Source organism: Macrosteles quadrilineatus, unplaced genomic scaffold (assembly GCF_028750875.1).
Source record: "Macrosteles quadrilineatus isolate MER2022 unplaced genomic scaffold, UCM_ALF_1.0 Scaffold_2__2_contigs__length_208266976, whole genome shotgun sequence".
In the NCBI taxonomy this organism is placed as follows: Eukaryota; Metazoa; Arthropoda; class Insecta; order Hemiptera; family Cicadellidae; genus Macrosteles; species Macrosteles quadrilineatus.
The window spans coordinates 119,285,788-119,299,550 of record NW_026542595.1 but is presented as its reverse complement, the minus strand read 5'-3'; the positions used below and the strand labels follow the sequence as shown (position 1 = coordinate 119,299,550).

The 13,763-nt window shown below is 35.9% G+C and overlaps 1 protein-coding gene across 1 annotated transcript; it reads left to right on the top strand.

Moving 5' to 3' along the window:
• Nucleotides 1–1,577: 1,577 nt before the first annotated feature.
• On the top strand, nucleotides 1,578–8,942 carry LOC128984825 (phenoloxidase-activating factor 2-like). The gene is made up of 4 exons (XM_054404193.1): nucleotides 1,578–1,600; nucleotides 2,794–3,027; nucleotides 7,126–7,327; nucleotides 8,347–8,942. The coding sequence occupies exons 1-4, from the start codon at nucleotides 1,578–1,580 to the stop codon at nucleotides 8,542–8,544; spliced, it is 657 nt and encodes a 218-aa protein (XP_054260168.1). The 3' UTR covers nucleotides 8,545–8,942.
• The last annotated feature ends 4,821 nt before the right edge of the window (nucleotides 8,943–13,763 follow it).

Genomic DNA, 13,763 nt, shown 5'->3' with positions numbered 1-13,763 from the left:
TGAAGCGGCACGGTGACGCGGGGAACGCCGCTGCGCGGCAGAAATCAACGTGTAGTACAGACTTGTAAACATTGGGTATGTACTGAAAGTGTAACGCATTTTGACTTTTGATTGTTGTTGGGGCACCTTGGAGATGACAAAAACCGATGTTGTCGCCATTTTTTTTAGGTGCACAACTTGGTGGGAGGGGGGGAAGTAGCGCTGAGGCGCGTTCTATAACATCGCTCATATCTCGTGAACTAGACACGATAGAAACATGTTTTAAACGGCATTGTATTACAAACCGCGTCTGCTTTAAATATTTCACAATGAAAAATCCCATATCAATGATAATAATTGAGTTATTTAACATTTTATTAGAAATTACAAATATAAAATTCATAATACCGTTTATCTACCTTTATAACTCTCATAAAACAATGAATAGTAGGCTACTGTGTTTGGAGTGTATTCTATGTTCAACACACGAATTACAAAAAAATTAAGTGTACTATATTTTCCTCAAAATAATATGTACGGAGTTCTCGAGTTAGCGAGAAAATAATTATAAGCTGTTTTTAACACTAGGATATTTTATATATAAAATTTAAACCTAAATCTAGGTACAACTACCAAAGAAAATGCTTCAGTTTGAAATGTACTCCCTCATATCCGGACACCTTTTAACCGGACATCGGTTTAACTGGACTACACTTGGTAGAAGTGTTACCTCCTAATCCGGATAATTTTTATTAGCACGTCGGTTTAACCGGACTGGATCGGCAGGAAGTGGGCGGTACTGAAACGACTGTTCTCGTAGGAAAGATTTGAGACCAGTGATTACGTGTCTAAATACTATGTTCTCCTAATTTTAAGTCAAATACTGTATAGAGTATACATTTAAACAATCCGTCTTAACGAGATTTTGGGGACATCGGTTTAACCGGAAAAACTGTTATCCGGACTGGCCTCGGTCCCGAGGGTCCGGATAAGAGGGAGTCTACTGTATACGGTTTTTATTAAAATAATATTAAAATAGACTTGGAAATGCTGTACTTCATTTTAAAACTTAACTACCATATAAATTACACATAAGAAAACAATGGATACTATTTCGGTTATCTTGTTTGAAACGGTCTTAATGATAAGGATTTCTACAATTATTAAAACATTTGCAGTAGGAGCAGCAGGATTAAGAAGAAAAGGAAGCACCTGCAATGACAGCCGCTATATAGCAATCACAACTAATCCATCTGCCGTCAAGGACATTAGTAAAATGCCTTGCACACCGGACAGATTCAAATTACACCTGTTACGGTGTAGTGCCCAACTATATTTTTGAGTAAAGTCCTCGACAGCACTTGAAATAGAGCCTTTAGAACTATTCCAGTACGGATTTTTCAAAGACAGCTCAGGAAAATTGTGCCCCCTTCTTATGACCCTGCCCCCGGCTCCTACAAATTTGCTAAAGCCATGTAAATGCAAGACTTGTTCTAGATCAACTTGTAGCTGTTTTTCAAACAAGTCATCCTGCAGATCCTACTGCGAATGTTTTAAAAATTGTAGAAATCCTTATCTTTAAGACCGTTTCAAACAAGATGGCTGAAATAGAGTTTTATAGGTAGATAAATGGTATTTTGAATTTAAATTTGTAATTTCTAATAAAATGTTAAATAACTCAATTATTATAATTGATATGGGATTTTTCATTGTAAAATATTTAAAGCAGACGCGGTTTGTAATACAATGCCGTTTAAAACATGTTTCTATCGTGTCTAGTTCACGAGATATGAGCGATGTTCTAGAACGCGCCTCAGCGCTACTTCCCCCCCTCCCACCAAGTTGTGCACCTAAAAAAAATGGCGACAACATCGGTTTTTGTCATCTCCAAGGTGCCCCCAACAACAATCAAAAGTCAAAATGCGTTACATTTTCAGTACATACCCAATGTTTACAAGTCTGTACTACACGTTGATTTCTGCCGCGCAGCGGCGTTCCCCGCGTCACCGTGCCGCTTCATCGGAAACCTCGCATAACCTTGTAATATTTCGGTATAATTACCATATAAAGTCACTTTAGCGAGTTAAAGGGGTTTTAATGGATAATTTAACGTTATTTAGGGGTTTTTATTCAAATTTTTAAATAAATTGTTAAATAACTCAACTAATATCATAGATACGGGACTTTTCCTGGTTACTTTTTTAAAGCAGATGAAGTTGGTAATACAATGCCGTTTAGAGTTTGTTTCTATCGTGCCAAGTTCACGAGATATAAGCGATTTTCTAGAACGCGTCTCAGAGCATCTTCCCCCCCTCCCCCCCAAGTTGTGCACCTGCTGGGAGGGAGACAACATCGGTTTTTGTCATCTCCAAGATGCCCCTAACAACAATCAAAAGTCAAAAAGAGTTACACTTTCAGTGCATACTCAACCCCCTATAGATGCTGGACTATGAAGCTTGATAACAATTAATAATTAGTCTTATTCAATAGTCCCCATAAGAGTCTTACTATTGAGGTTCTGTAAATGTTTTTAAACCTTTCCAGTTATTGTTGTGAAAGTGCAATGTACTTGTTCAAAAACCTGTATTTATTGTGTAGCTTCGTTTATAGGCGAATAAAGGACCTCATATCATGTGTTTTTGAGTGTCCTGCAAGAAAGCTCAATAAGTTTACCGCACCCCAGATGATTTTACCGTATTCTGGTGATTTTCTTGAGTTCTTTTGTACACAGCTACTTTCACACCTACAAAGAGACCTGAAACCAGCTGATCACTGTGTTGTGAAAATGTTTAAACTACTTTATGTTGTGAACAGTGAAGAGCTAGTTGTGAGAGTGGGGGACTGGGATGTACAGTCCGAGAGAGAACCTCTCCCATACCAAGACACGAGAGTGACTACAGTAAGAGTACACCCTCAGTACGATCGCTCCACTCTGGCCAACGACATTGCAGTGTTGACTCTAGCCCAGGGACTGAGGCTCTACCCTGACGTGCCTCATGTCAATAGCATCTGCCTCCCTCTGCCCACAACGGAGTTCACTGAGGAATGGTAAAAAACCAAATGTGTTAACCTCGTTTGTTGCCTCAAATATTCCTGTCCATCCCCAATCAAAAAACAGGTTTACTATCTATATAAATAAAATTTGAGTTTTGTCTGTACATTGCTCAGAATCATAAATTTTTAGGTTATTTTTACGTTTTATACATTAAAGAAACCGAAACAAGTCTCATCTCAATTTCTGTCTGTCTGTCTGTCTGTTACGGCCAAAGAGCCATTTTACGCGGCCTTCTCTTGAAAAACTAGAGTACCTATCAAGATCCAAATCATTTTAATGTATTTAATGGATTGGCGAGAGTGTCTTTAGCCATTAAAATATGGCCTCACTATTTTGTAAAAAAAATTACGGACGTTCAAAAATCCAGTTTTGTGCAATTTTTGTACGAACAGCTGTTCGGATCAAGATTATTTTTTCTAGCTGTCACTGATATGTTTACAAATACCGCAACCATTTCCGACCACGTTTTGAAAGCAAATCCAAACCAAGTGAGATTAAAAACGTTTTTACTTACAACAGATTTAATTAATCACAAGTGCAATAATTTGTTGGGTTAACGTAAATGAAAATAGAGATTCTTTGTGTATAAAGTTGTTCTTGAGTTTTGATATAACCGGGAAAAAGACCTTGAATCAGTGTTGTATATGGCTGGGAAACTTACATTTTTTTAAATAATTGTTACCAATAGGAGCTTACAAAAATGGTTTAAACTCATTGACGGCACTTCAATGGCGGCTGTGTAAAGTGTAAGTGTAAAGTGACAACTGCAATGCATTATTGTAACAGAGGTTTACAGATTATGCCCAACTCGCTTTTCCAATGTGTCTTCTCACCGCTATGTGCTGCAATCGCTAGACCATACAGCCATAGACCAATTGCCCATCTTTTGGGTTCGTAGGACTAAACAATTATTCATAACCTTCCTTCTAATGTTTACTAAGCATTTTTTATACTTAAAACTGTCAGATACTGTATTTGTTTATATGTAATGGCTTTGCCAGCATATCTGAAAATATGCAAACCAACTGCTGTTCTTTTTCAACTGACTACTATATAAAGATTCCCGAGCGTAGAACGGGCACACAGCTAGTCTTTAATAAATTCTAAACTTGAATATTGCATTTCTTTGTATGGAGGTGCCTATGTGACAAATTTAAAATCTGTTATAGCTTTACTAAAGAAATTTGTTTGATTAATATCCAATGCAAATTTTAATTCTCATTCTCTACCTTTATTTTGTAAGTCATAATATCTTTCTCTTTAGATATTTATATATTTTTAAGGTATTGACTATGTCTTTCTAAGTTAAGTTATAATTCAGGACAAAAAGTTTACAACATTCACAACTATTCAACCAGACAACTGCCCTTAACATTTCTACATTTATCTAATAGTCCAGTCATTTTAGGCAAAAATACCCCTCTACCTGGAAATAATTCAATAAATGATGAAACTTTGCAAGTGTGTTGTACTAGTACCTAGTAACCCCATATCAAAAATCAACAATCAACATGCTGTTCTACGGCAGCCATCTTGGAAAATGGCGGCCGATTTTCACCTTTTGGCCCATATTTCACTAACCGTTGGAAATACAGAAATCTTTTTTATAAAAAAGTTAAAGTACATACAAAAATACATCTTTTACTCGTTTACATATTTGCTCTATCTCAAACGGTTATTGAGAAAAATTGAAATTAATATTTTAAATAAACATTAATTTTGTTTGATATATAGAGATAAATATGTGTCCGTGAACACAATAACTCGAATAATGTTTGTCCAATTTTGATGAAATTTGGCTTGTAGGTGTAAGGAGGGATAACCTTGAATGAGTTTGCGAACCAGCATTCCGATCGACGATGGCAACAGGGTTTTATGTGGTAAAATTGGGTTTTCTCATTTTTGACTATCAAAATACTAAATTTCCCAATTTCTTTCTAAACCATTTTAAAGATCTTAAAAAAATAAATTAATTAATATTTTAAGTTTTTTGTACTCTTATTGGTTACGGAGAAAATTTAAAAATTTTTAAATTTTAAATCCCTATGTTATTCTTATGGAGAAAACTGTTGCAGTTTGCTTGTTTATGGAAATATTTAGATAAAAATTGGTAAATTTGTTTATTTTATACTAAGCCAATAATATTCTACTGACCTTTATATGACTGGACTATACGCCAAACTTTACACTTTTTAAGAAGTGTTTTATTTATTTATCAATAAGATTTTTTTAGTGCTGTTCCCGTTTTTGTAAAAAAGAATTTTGTGAAACAAACCTATTCAAGAAATCTTTTAAAAATTTGATTTATACCAAGTCAAATGATGAAATCAAACAGTTATATTCTTAACTAGCAATAGCAATAGAGCCCGTTGTGGTTAAAAACAACGGTCTCTACAAAAATCGTACATAATAATATGCATCTACAAATGCAAATTGCAAACAACAAAATGTTAACAAAGAAAAATCAAGGAAATAACAATAATAACAATGTGTTAAATTATTAACACATGCCCCATTTGATCAGATCAAGGTTTTTCTAGTGGGGCCTTGATCAGATAAATACCGACAAACCCATTACTATAATAAATCTTTAAAAAAAATTGGATGAAGCTTTCCATTGATCTATCTGTTCTAAAAATAATTCATTTTTTTAAATTTTTGTACAACTAAATCTACAGCTCTACTGGACCGATATTATTAACTGATGGGTCGTTGGAAAGCTCACTCCGTTTCCTTATAGTTTTTCAGATATTTTAATTCGGTTTTCTTCCATTAAAAAAATATTCTTATTATATTTTCTTTTAGTATTGGTAATTTTTGCCAAGAAGTTAAATTTTTGTTTTCTTTGTAGTCTTTTCCACAACAATCATTAGACTACAGGTTTAATTCATTTTGCTATCCTTTCAGAGTAGATTTGTTGTAGTTTTAGTTGAGACTCCCGCCCACACAAAGAAGGTTTGCTCTTCTCTTGGGTGTGTATATTTCTTCGGAGGTTAAAGCAAACTGTTTTTGTTGATTAACAAAAGTGCTATAAGTCGATAAACATTGTTAACTTGGAAATAATTTTGTATTTTAGATCCTAGTAATATATTGTAATTGATTGTATTATTTGTGAAGAAATTAAGATTTATTATTATTATTATTCTCATTAATTGGTGACTAGTTTTAGAATCATGCACAAGTTCTATTGAGCCAAGTACAGAATTTAACTTCTTGCATTCCTACTGTGTACAAGAAACAATGAATACCTAGTAATCTTTTAAATATTGTCCATCTGAAAAGGCGACTTGATGTTAACTACAGCATTTTTGATTACCCCAATCTTCATACAGTAGACTCTCTCTAATCCTGACTCTTTGGGACCGAGGCCAGTCCGGATAACGGGTTTTCCGGTAAAACCAATGTCCCCAAAAACTCGTTAAAACGGACAGCTTACTGTGATATTCGACTTAAATTCAGGAAATAATATTTAGACACGTGATCACTGGTCTCAAATCCTTCCCACTAGAACAGTCGTTTCAGTACCGCTCACTTCCTGCCGATCCAGTCCGGTTAAACCAATGTGCTGATAAAAGTTGTCCGAGAGATGTCATTTCCGCCGAGTGTAGTCCGGTTAAACTGATGTCCGGTTAAAAGGTGTCCGGATAAGAGGGAGTCTACTGTATACAACATTTTACATCATAATTTTTAATTTTTTTTAGAAAATAAAAACATGTTAGGTCTAACAAAATTTTCACATTACAAAAAAAATTACAACAAATTAAGAAATATAATTTAAAATCGACATTAGCTAAGACATCTAAACCAACCTTGACATCCACATCAATCGCTACATCCACATCCACATCAATCTCTACATCCACATCGACATCAATCACTACATCCACATCCACATCCTTAACAATCTTGATATTTTCATCACTCACTACATCCACATCCACCTCGGCCTCATCATCCACATTGACTATGACATCCTCATCAACTATGGTTACACAAATAAATATCAAATACTTCTGTAGACTATGGAAGTTTCAGGTGATCCACAAGGATGATAAATCTATAAAATAAATTTATCTTACACTTACACACAGGTGCTGGGTGAGTGGATGGGGCAAGGATGCTTGGGGAATGGTTGGCCGCTTCCAGAGTGTACAGAAGGCTGTGGACGTGGGTGTCGTGAGTGGAGCAGAGTGTGAGGCTCGACTGAGACACACTCGGCTTGGCAGACACTACAAATTGGACGACCACAGCTTCCTGTGTGCCGGGGGAGAGAAGAATAAGGACGCTTGTACTGTATGTATAATGTTCTACTTTAACATATATTTGTGGATTAATGGCGTTCACTATATTATGTTAATAAAACACTGATTTGGCTTGAGTCTCGGCTGACACTTGGTGCCTTCGGGAGCGGTCCATCAGCAACTCTAGAAGTCGCTCTTGGGTAGCTACGTGTCATGTGCTTGACATGACCTCAGGCATCCCGAGCACAGAGGCAGTCTTCACCAAATCATTCATTGTTGAATTCCATTCCAGATTAGTGGAAACATAAGGAAGGGCATCTCCAAGAAACAGACAGCTTTTCTTAGTACACAGACGGTTCCCTAATCTATGGAAAATCTGGCATCGGAGTATACAGTTTATCGCACAGAACAGAACTTTCTGCCAGTCTAAAACGATACTGTACCATCTTCCAGGCAGAAATGTGTGGCATCTTGGCTTGTGCCAACCTAGGACTATCCAGATGCTACCAAGACAAAAATATAGTGATTTTATCAGGCTTCTCTTAAGGTCCAGTGCACACAGTGTGACCGTTTTACAACTGTCGTTGCAAACCAGTTGCGCGAGCAACTGTTTTGTGACCTCGGCAATGTATTGCAGAGGGGAGGTGCACATGACGCAACTGGTTGTTGGTGATCTCAAAAACGTTTGAAACCAGTCACAGAAGCTTGGTTTCAGTTGCAAACTGGTTTCAGACGCAACTGGTTTCCAACAGTTGTTGTAATACAGTCACACCGTGTGCGCTGGGCTTATAGCTCTTCACTTGCTTAGTTAGTGGCTAGTGGGGTATACACAATAAGATCCAATTGACGTGCTAGGACCCTGAGTCTAGTCCTCTTGCAAAACAATACAATAGTTTTACCAAAGTGTTTAACAGCATTTTCCACATGCTCAGGGTAACGAGGGAACCCCGCTATTTTGTTAGTCACTGGACATTGGCGGGGCCAGAGGACTTTGCCAGGTTTGGTAATCACATCATGTACATATTGTGGTTATACAGTGATAGTTTTACCAAGATGTTAAGTAATTTGCAGGGTGACGGGGGAGCGCCGCTAGTATGTGAGGGACCCGTAGGACACTGGACGTTGGCAGGACTGGTGGCATGGGGTGTTGGTTGTGCTCAACCTAACATACCCGGTGTCTATGTCAACATCCCCTCCATGGTTCCATGGATAGTACAAACAGTGCAGTCACTACGCAGCAACGCTTCTGCTCTCAGCTTTCTATTGTAATTGATGGTGTTCAATACAAATTTGTTTTTTGAGAAGTGTTTTGATTTTTGTTTAGAATATTTGATACTTTGATTTACCCATTGATCAATTGTTACTATAGTTTTAACCGTTATATAATTTGTACAATACGCCTACTTGTAATTTTCAACATATAAGCTACAGGCTAACTGTACCATTTTTACAGCTACAGGGCTACAGGGCTTTTATATAAGCTGCAGGGTCTTTGTTCTTCAGATTTCAGTAATGTATCTCATGTGCCATCACTATTTCTTCCAGCCCACTTTCGTTTTTTCTGTTATTTTTGTCTGATTAGAGTTTTTTTTTTTTTTTTAATTTTGAAACAACTACAACTCTTACTCAGTGGTGTAGTCAAAACACTTCATTGTGGAAATTCTCACCATCGTCTCAGAAAAAAACAGGTTAGCCTATCAAACAGGATATAGATCTTTTGGAAAAAGCAGAGTAGAAACACTGTACAATTTGTTTTCAACCCACTACACCACAACTACTGCTAGAAACAATTCCTCAATCCTCAGACATAAAAAATAACCACTTGAGAGTAAGCAACTGCACTAGCGAGCAACTGTGAGTAAACTTGGCTAGTTTATAATCGAAATGAAATGAAATGAAAATGAAATGAAATGTTTATTCGTCACATAAGTTTACAAGATTGTGATTTTCACATATAAACATATGACATGTCAATACCACTTTACAATCTAATAATACCTTATGCTAAATTCTTTGTTTTTATCAATCCATAAAACCTAAAGCTAAGTTTTTATAAAATCATCTAGGGAATAAGGACACAAGAGAATGAGATAAGATTTTAGTTTTCTTTTAAAGGATGACATATTTTCTTCAGTTTTAATTTGATCTGGGAGGTTATTGTAAATTTTCCTACCCATGTACCATGGCGATCCTTCATACAGAGCTGTTCTATGCACAGGATATTGAAGATCATTCCTGTGTCGGGTGTTATATTGATGAGTGTAATTTTTCAACATAAATTCCTTATAATTTCTTTTTACAAAGATGCACAGTTGAAAAATATAAACTGCATAAATTGTCAAGAGTTTCATCTGAATAAAAAGGGGGCGGCAAGAGGAAAGTGGTCTGGTATCAGCTAAAATTCTAACGGCAATTTTTTGTAAGATAAAAATATTCTTGGTAATGGGGGAGCTGCCCCATGAGATAATACCATAGGAAGACCTAGACATAAAATAAGAATGATACACAGCAAGAGCTGCATGCAAACCCGAAGACTTATAAACCACCCTTAGACCAAACAGTGCTTTTGCTAGAGACAAGCTAATTTGTATTTGATGATCAGACCATTTTAGATTTTCATTTATGTTTACACCCAGGAATTTAGTATTTGCAGAAGATTTTATGGAATCACCTGATTTTAGTTTGATTGTTATCTCACCTGCCTTCAGTTGTGGATTATGGAAATGAAGAAGATGAGTTTTGGAACAGTTTAGATGTAGTCCGTTTTGTGCAAACCAAGTTATCATGGAATCTAAATCTCGGGATGCAATGTTAGTTGCAGAAAAAATAGAAGGTGCTCTTACTAGCATTGTTGTGTCATCAGCGAATTGAATAATTTTGGAAGAAATTGAAAAAGACAAGTCATTGATGTAGAGGATGAACAGAAGAGGCCCCAATTTAGATCCCTGCGGAACACCATGGGTTACTGAGCTCCATTCAGAAAAATGTTTGACACCGGATTTATCTTTGATGACAACCTGCTGATATCTGTTAGTGATGTAACTAGAAAACCATGAAAAAGATGATCCAGATATCCCATACAATCTCAATTTCTCCAAGAGAATGTCATGCCTGACACAATCAAAGGCCTTAGACAAATCACAGAAAACACCAAAGGTTCTCTGTGATCCGTCCAAGGCCTCCACTGCCTCAGAAACTAGATTGACTATTGCATCAGACGTGCTTCTCTCCCTCCGAAAACCAAATTGATTCTTGTTCAATAAATTGTTTGATTCAAGAAATGGAACAATTTGTGAGAGAACAACCTCTTCAAATATTTTTGAAAACACAGGTAAGAGAGCCACTGGTCGGTAGTTTGAAATTTCTTCCGAGTCCCCCTTTTTAAATATAGGTATAATTTGAGCATACTTCAATTTGTCGGGGAAGACTCCTGTCAGCAGTGAAATGTTGATAGAATGAGTGAGTGGTTTTATAATTGAAGAAGCCAATGATTTTATTACATTTGTAGGAATTTCATCCCAGCCAGTTGAACTTTTATTCTTTAATCGATTGATGCAGGAGATAACATCGGATTCAGAGACAATCTTAAATTCAAATGCATGTGGGACATTTAGAGTTGCCATTTTTGCTTTGGCTATTGAATCTGCCACCGAAACCTGGGACTGAAACTTATTTGCTACACCAATGAAGTGATGGTTCATGCAATCAGCTACTTTTATAGGATCGTCAATAACCTCCCCATTAATTTTGATTCCTAGACAAGGTTCTGTTTTACAATTTGTACCGATTTCTCTCTTTACAATGCTCCATGTTGTTTTACCTACATTATCACTATTCTCTAACAAATTTAAGTTGTACCTCATTTTGGCTGCCCAAATTACTTTCTTAAAAACCTTCTTGTAATTTTTAAAGTATTCTAAGAAAACAGGATTTGTATTATTTCTAGAAATTTTATAAAGCTCCCATTTTCTTTTACTGGATATTCTAATACCTTTTGTTACCCATTGATTATTTCTCCCATTTGTTGACAGAGATTTCTGTTTAATTGGGCAATTATTCAAAAAAGAATCATAGAATATTCCAAAGACATTATTGAAACTACCATTAGAACTAAGGTTTGACATGCAATTAGTCCAGTTCTCTTCAATCAGACCGTTTAACATACCAAGAACGTTTTCCTTCTTTATGACCCGCTTCGACAAGTATTTTTTTCATTGGTTAGGCCTTATTTCATTTCTTTGACAAATTACCTGACCTAAGTGGTCAGATATCCCAAAGTCCACTACTTCACAAACCTTATCAATACTATTTACATTTGAAATTACATTATCAATACAAGTGGCTGTAGTTGGTGTTATTCGAGTATACTCCTTGATCATGGCATTGTACCCAAAAGACTGAAACAATAGTAGTTTACGCAACGATTGCGTTAAGTGAGTCTTTACGACACGAGTAGAAGATTTAAGGCACGAGCCTTGGCTCGTGCCTTAAAAACTTCTACGAGTGTCGTAAAGACTATTAACGCGAGTTGCGTACACTACTTTACCTACGACCGTTTTTTAATTACTATTAATCTGGATTTAATTACTAACAATAACTACTGATAACTTTTTAGAGAGGTTATGTTTTCGTGTATTGTCATTGCCACTGAAAGTGATGCAACGACTTGTTGTATAATCAGCTGATTTCCTGTAATTACGTGTTTGTTAAACTTCGTTAAATATTACATTGCTAGCAGCATTCTTACCATAAATAATATTGTATCAGGTACAATTCGGCAAATATTTAATTTATTTTTGGACTTCCACCAACTTAATTAAGAATACGCGAGTATCAACATGAACAAGTCGGATCAACAATTAAATTGGTCAACTGATCAGCTGATCAGCTGATTAGCTGACGTTCGAAGCATTACAATTTTAACTCTTTTCTCTCAATACTTGAACCTCATTGGTCCGTTACCTGTGTGGATATGAGAAAACTATGCGGATATGAAATGAAACTATGCGGATATGAAAGTAAACAGCTGTAAAGTGAAACTTTTCAATTCTAAGAACTGGATAGAAATGGCTACTTTAAAAAACGGTCGTAGGTAAAGTTTTAAACCTAACACATTTTTCATCATCAATTTGCATGTCTATATTAAAATCCCCACTTATGTATATTGGACACAAATGTTGTTCTGCCTCAAGGTGCTGTAATAGTTTTTCAAAGCTTGAGAAAAAAATCTTTAGGTTTTGGTCATTCGGAGTCTTGTAAATTACAATGTATATTGTTTTGGTTGACTTTTCATTACTCATTGTTTCAATAGCAGTGCATTCAAAAGCTTCTTCAATTGCCATAGAATCAATATCTTTCCTTTCTTTAAAAGTGATATTATTTTTTGCAAAAATACATACCCCTCCCCTACTTTTTACATTTCTGTGGTAAACTGAGGCTAGCTTATAGGAGGAAAAACAGTTAGGCAAGTGAACATCATTTGTATCCATCCAATGTTCTGACAAACAAACAATTTCTGGTTCAAGTTTTAAATGATCTAAAGTAACTTTCAAGACAACAAATTTACTTAAACTTGATCCCTGAATATTTAAGTGAGTTAACAAACATTTTTTTAGAATATTTTTTTTATATTTTACATTAAACTTTACATTTTTTTAATTGTTTTGGCTTATTTACACGTTTATCTAAAGCTAAGTTACATACACTTGGGTTGCTGACGTTAAGTTTTTTTGAAGATCACTACTATTTACATTAGTATCTACACTACAGGTACTACTTTTATCAAAAGACATTTTGTCAGTAGAGGTTGTTGTCACACCTTCAGTTGTGTTGACCGTGATGTCTGCTGAAGCACCACTTCCTGACTCATCGGTTTTGTTCATGGCATTAAAGATGTTAAGTTTTATTTTATTTACAAAATCATTGTAAGAAAGCCCACTTCGGAGAGTTCTGGAAGAGTTCTCATCATTCACTACTATGATCACTTTGGCATTTGTCCTTTGTTGCAGCTGGCATATTCTGGTTACCATGTGCTCGACAGGAACATTATCCCTGACACAGCCCGCTGGTGAACAAACTATTAACTTTTGGCCTTTCTGTCTTACGTCCTGTTCCAGAGAATCAAAAGCTTTGTCATAATCCCTGATGTCTGGTTTACTGTAATATTTAGGTTTGGTTACTAATCCATATACTGAAACTTTGTTAATTTTTTGATAAGTTAGGTGTGAGTGTACAAAATCTGTTGTTAAGGGTTTCTTGAAATGTTTTTTAAATGCTGTCGCTACACCTGCACTCATGTGCCTGTCACTGTCAACGTCAGCAGAGATACAGTGAACAAAAGCTACCTCTTCTTCATCTCCTAGCTTGTGTATTGCGGCATTCATGTCTGCTTCGACAACAATGACAGGGTCATCGTCAGAGGGTAGTCTCATCTTCTGTTTGTTGACTGTGGATGGATTGAAGCAGCAGTCCTGGAGTGATTTTAGAAT

Excerpts from the sequence above, each read along its gene's own strand:
- LOC128984825 (XM_054404193.1), top strand. The coding sequence starts at position 1,578 with ATGGCTGAAATAGAGTTTTATAG. Across the intron at positions 3,028-7,125 it reads ACGGAGTTCACTGAGGAATG|GTGCTGGGTGAGTGGATGGG; the intron begins GTAAAAAACCAA and ends ACTTACACACAG. Across the intron at positions 7,328-8,346 it reads AGAATAAGGACGCTTGTACT|GGTGACGGGGGAGCGCCGCT; the intron begins GTATGTATAATG and ends AGTAATTTGCAG.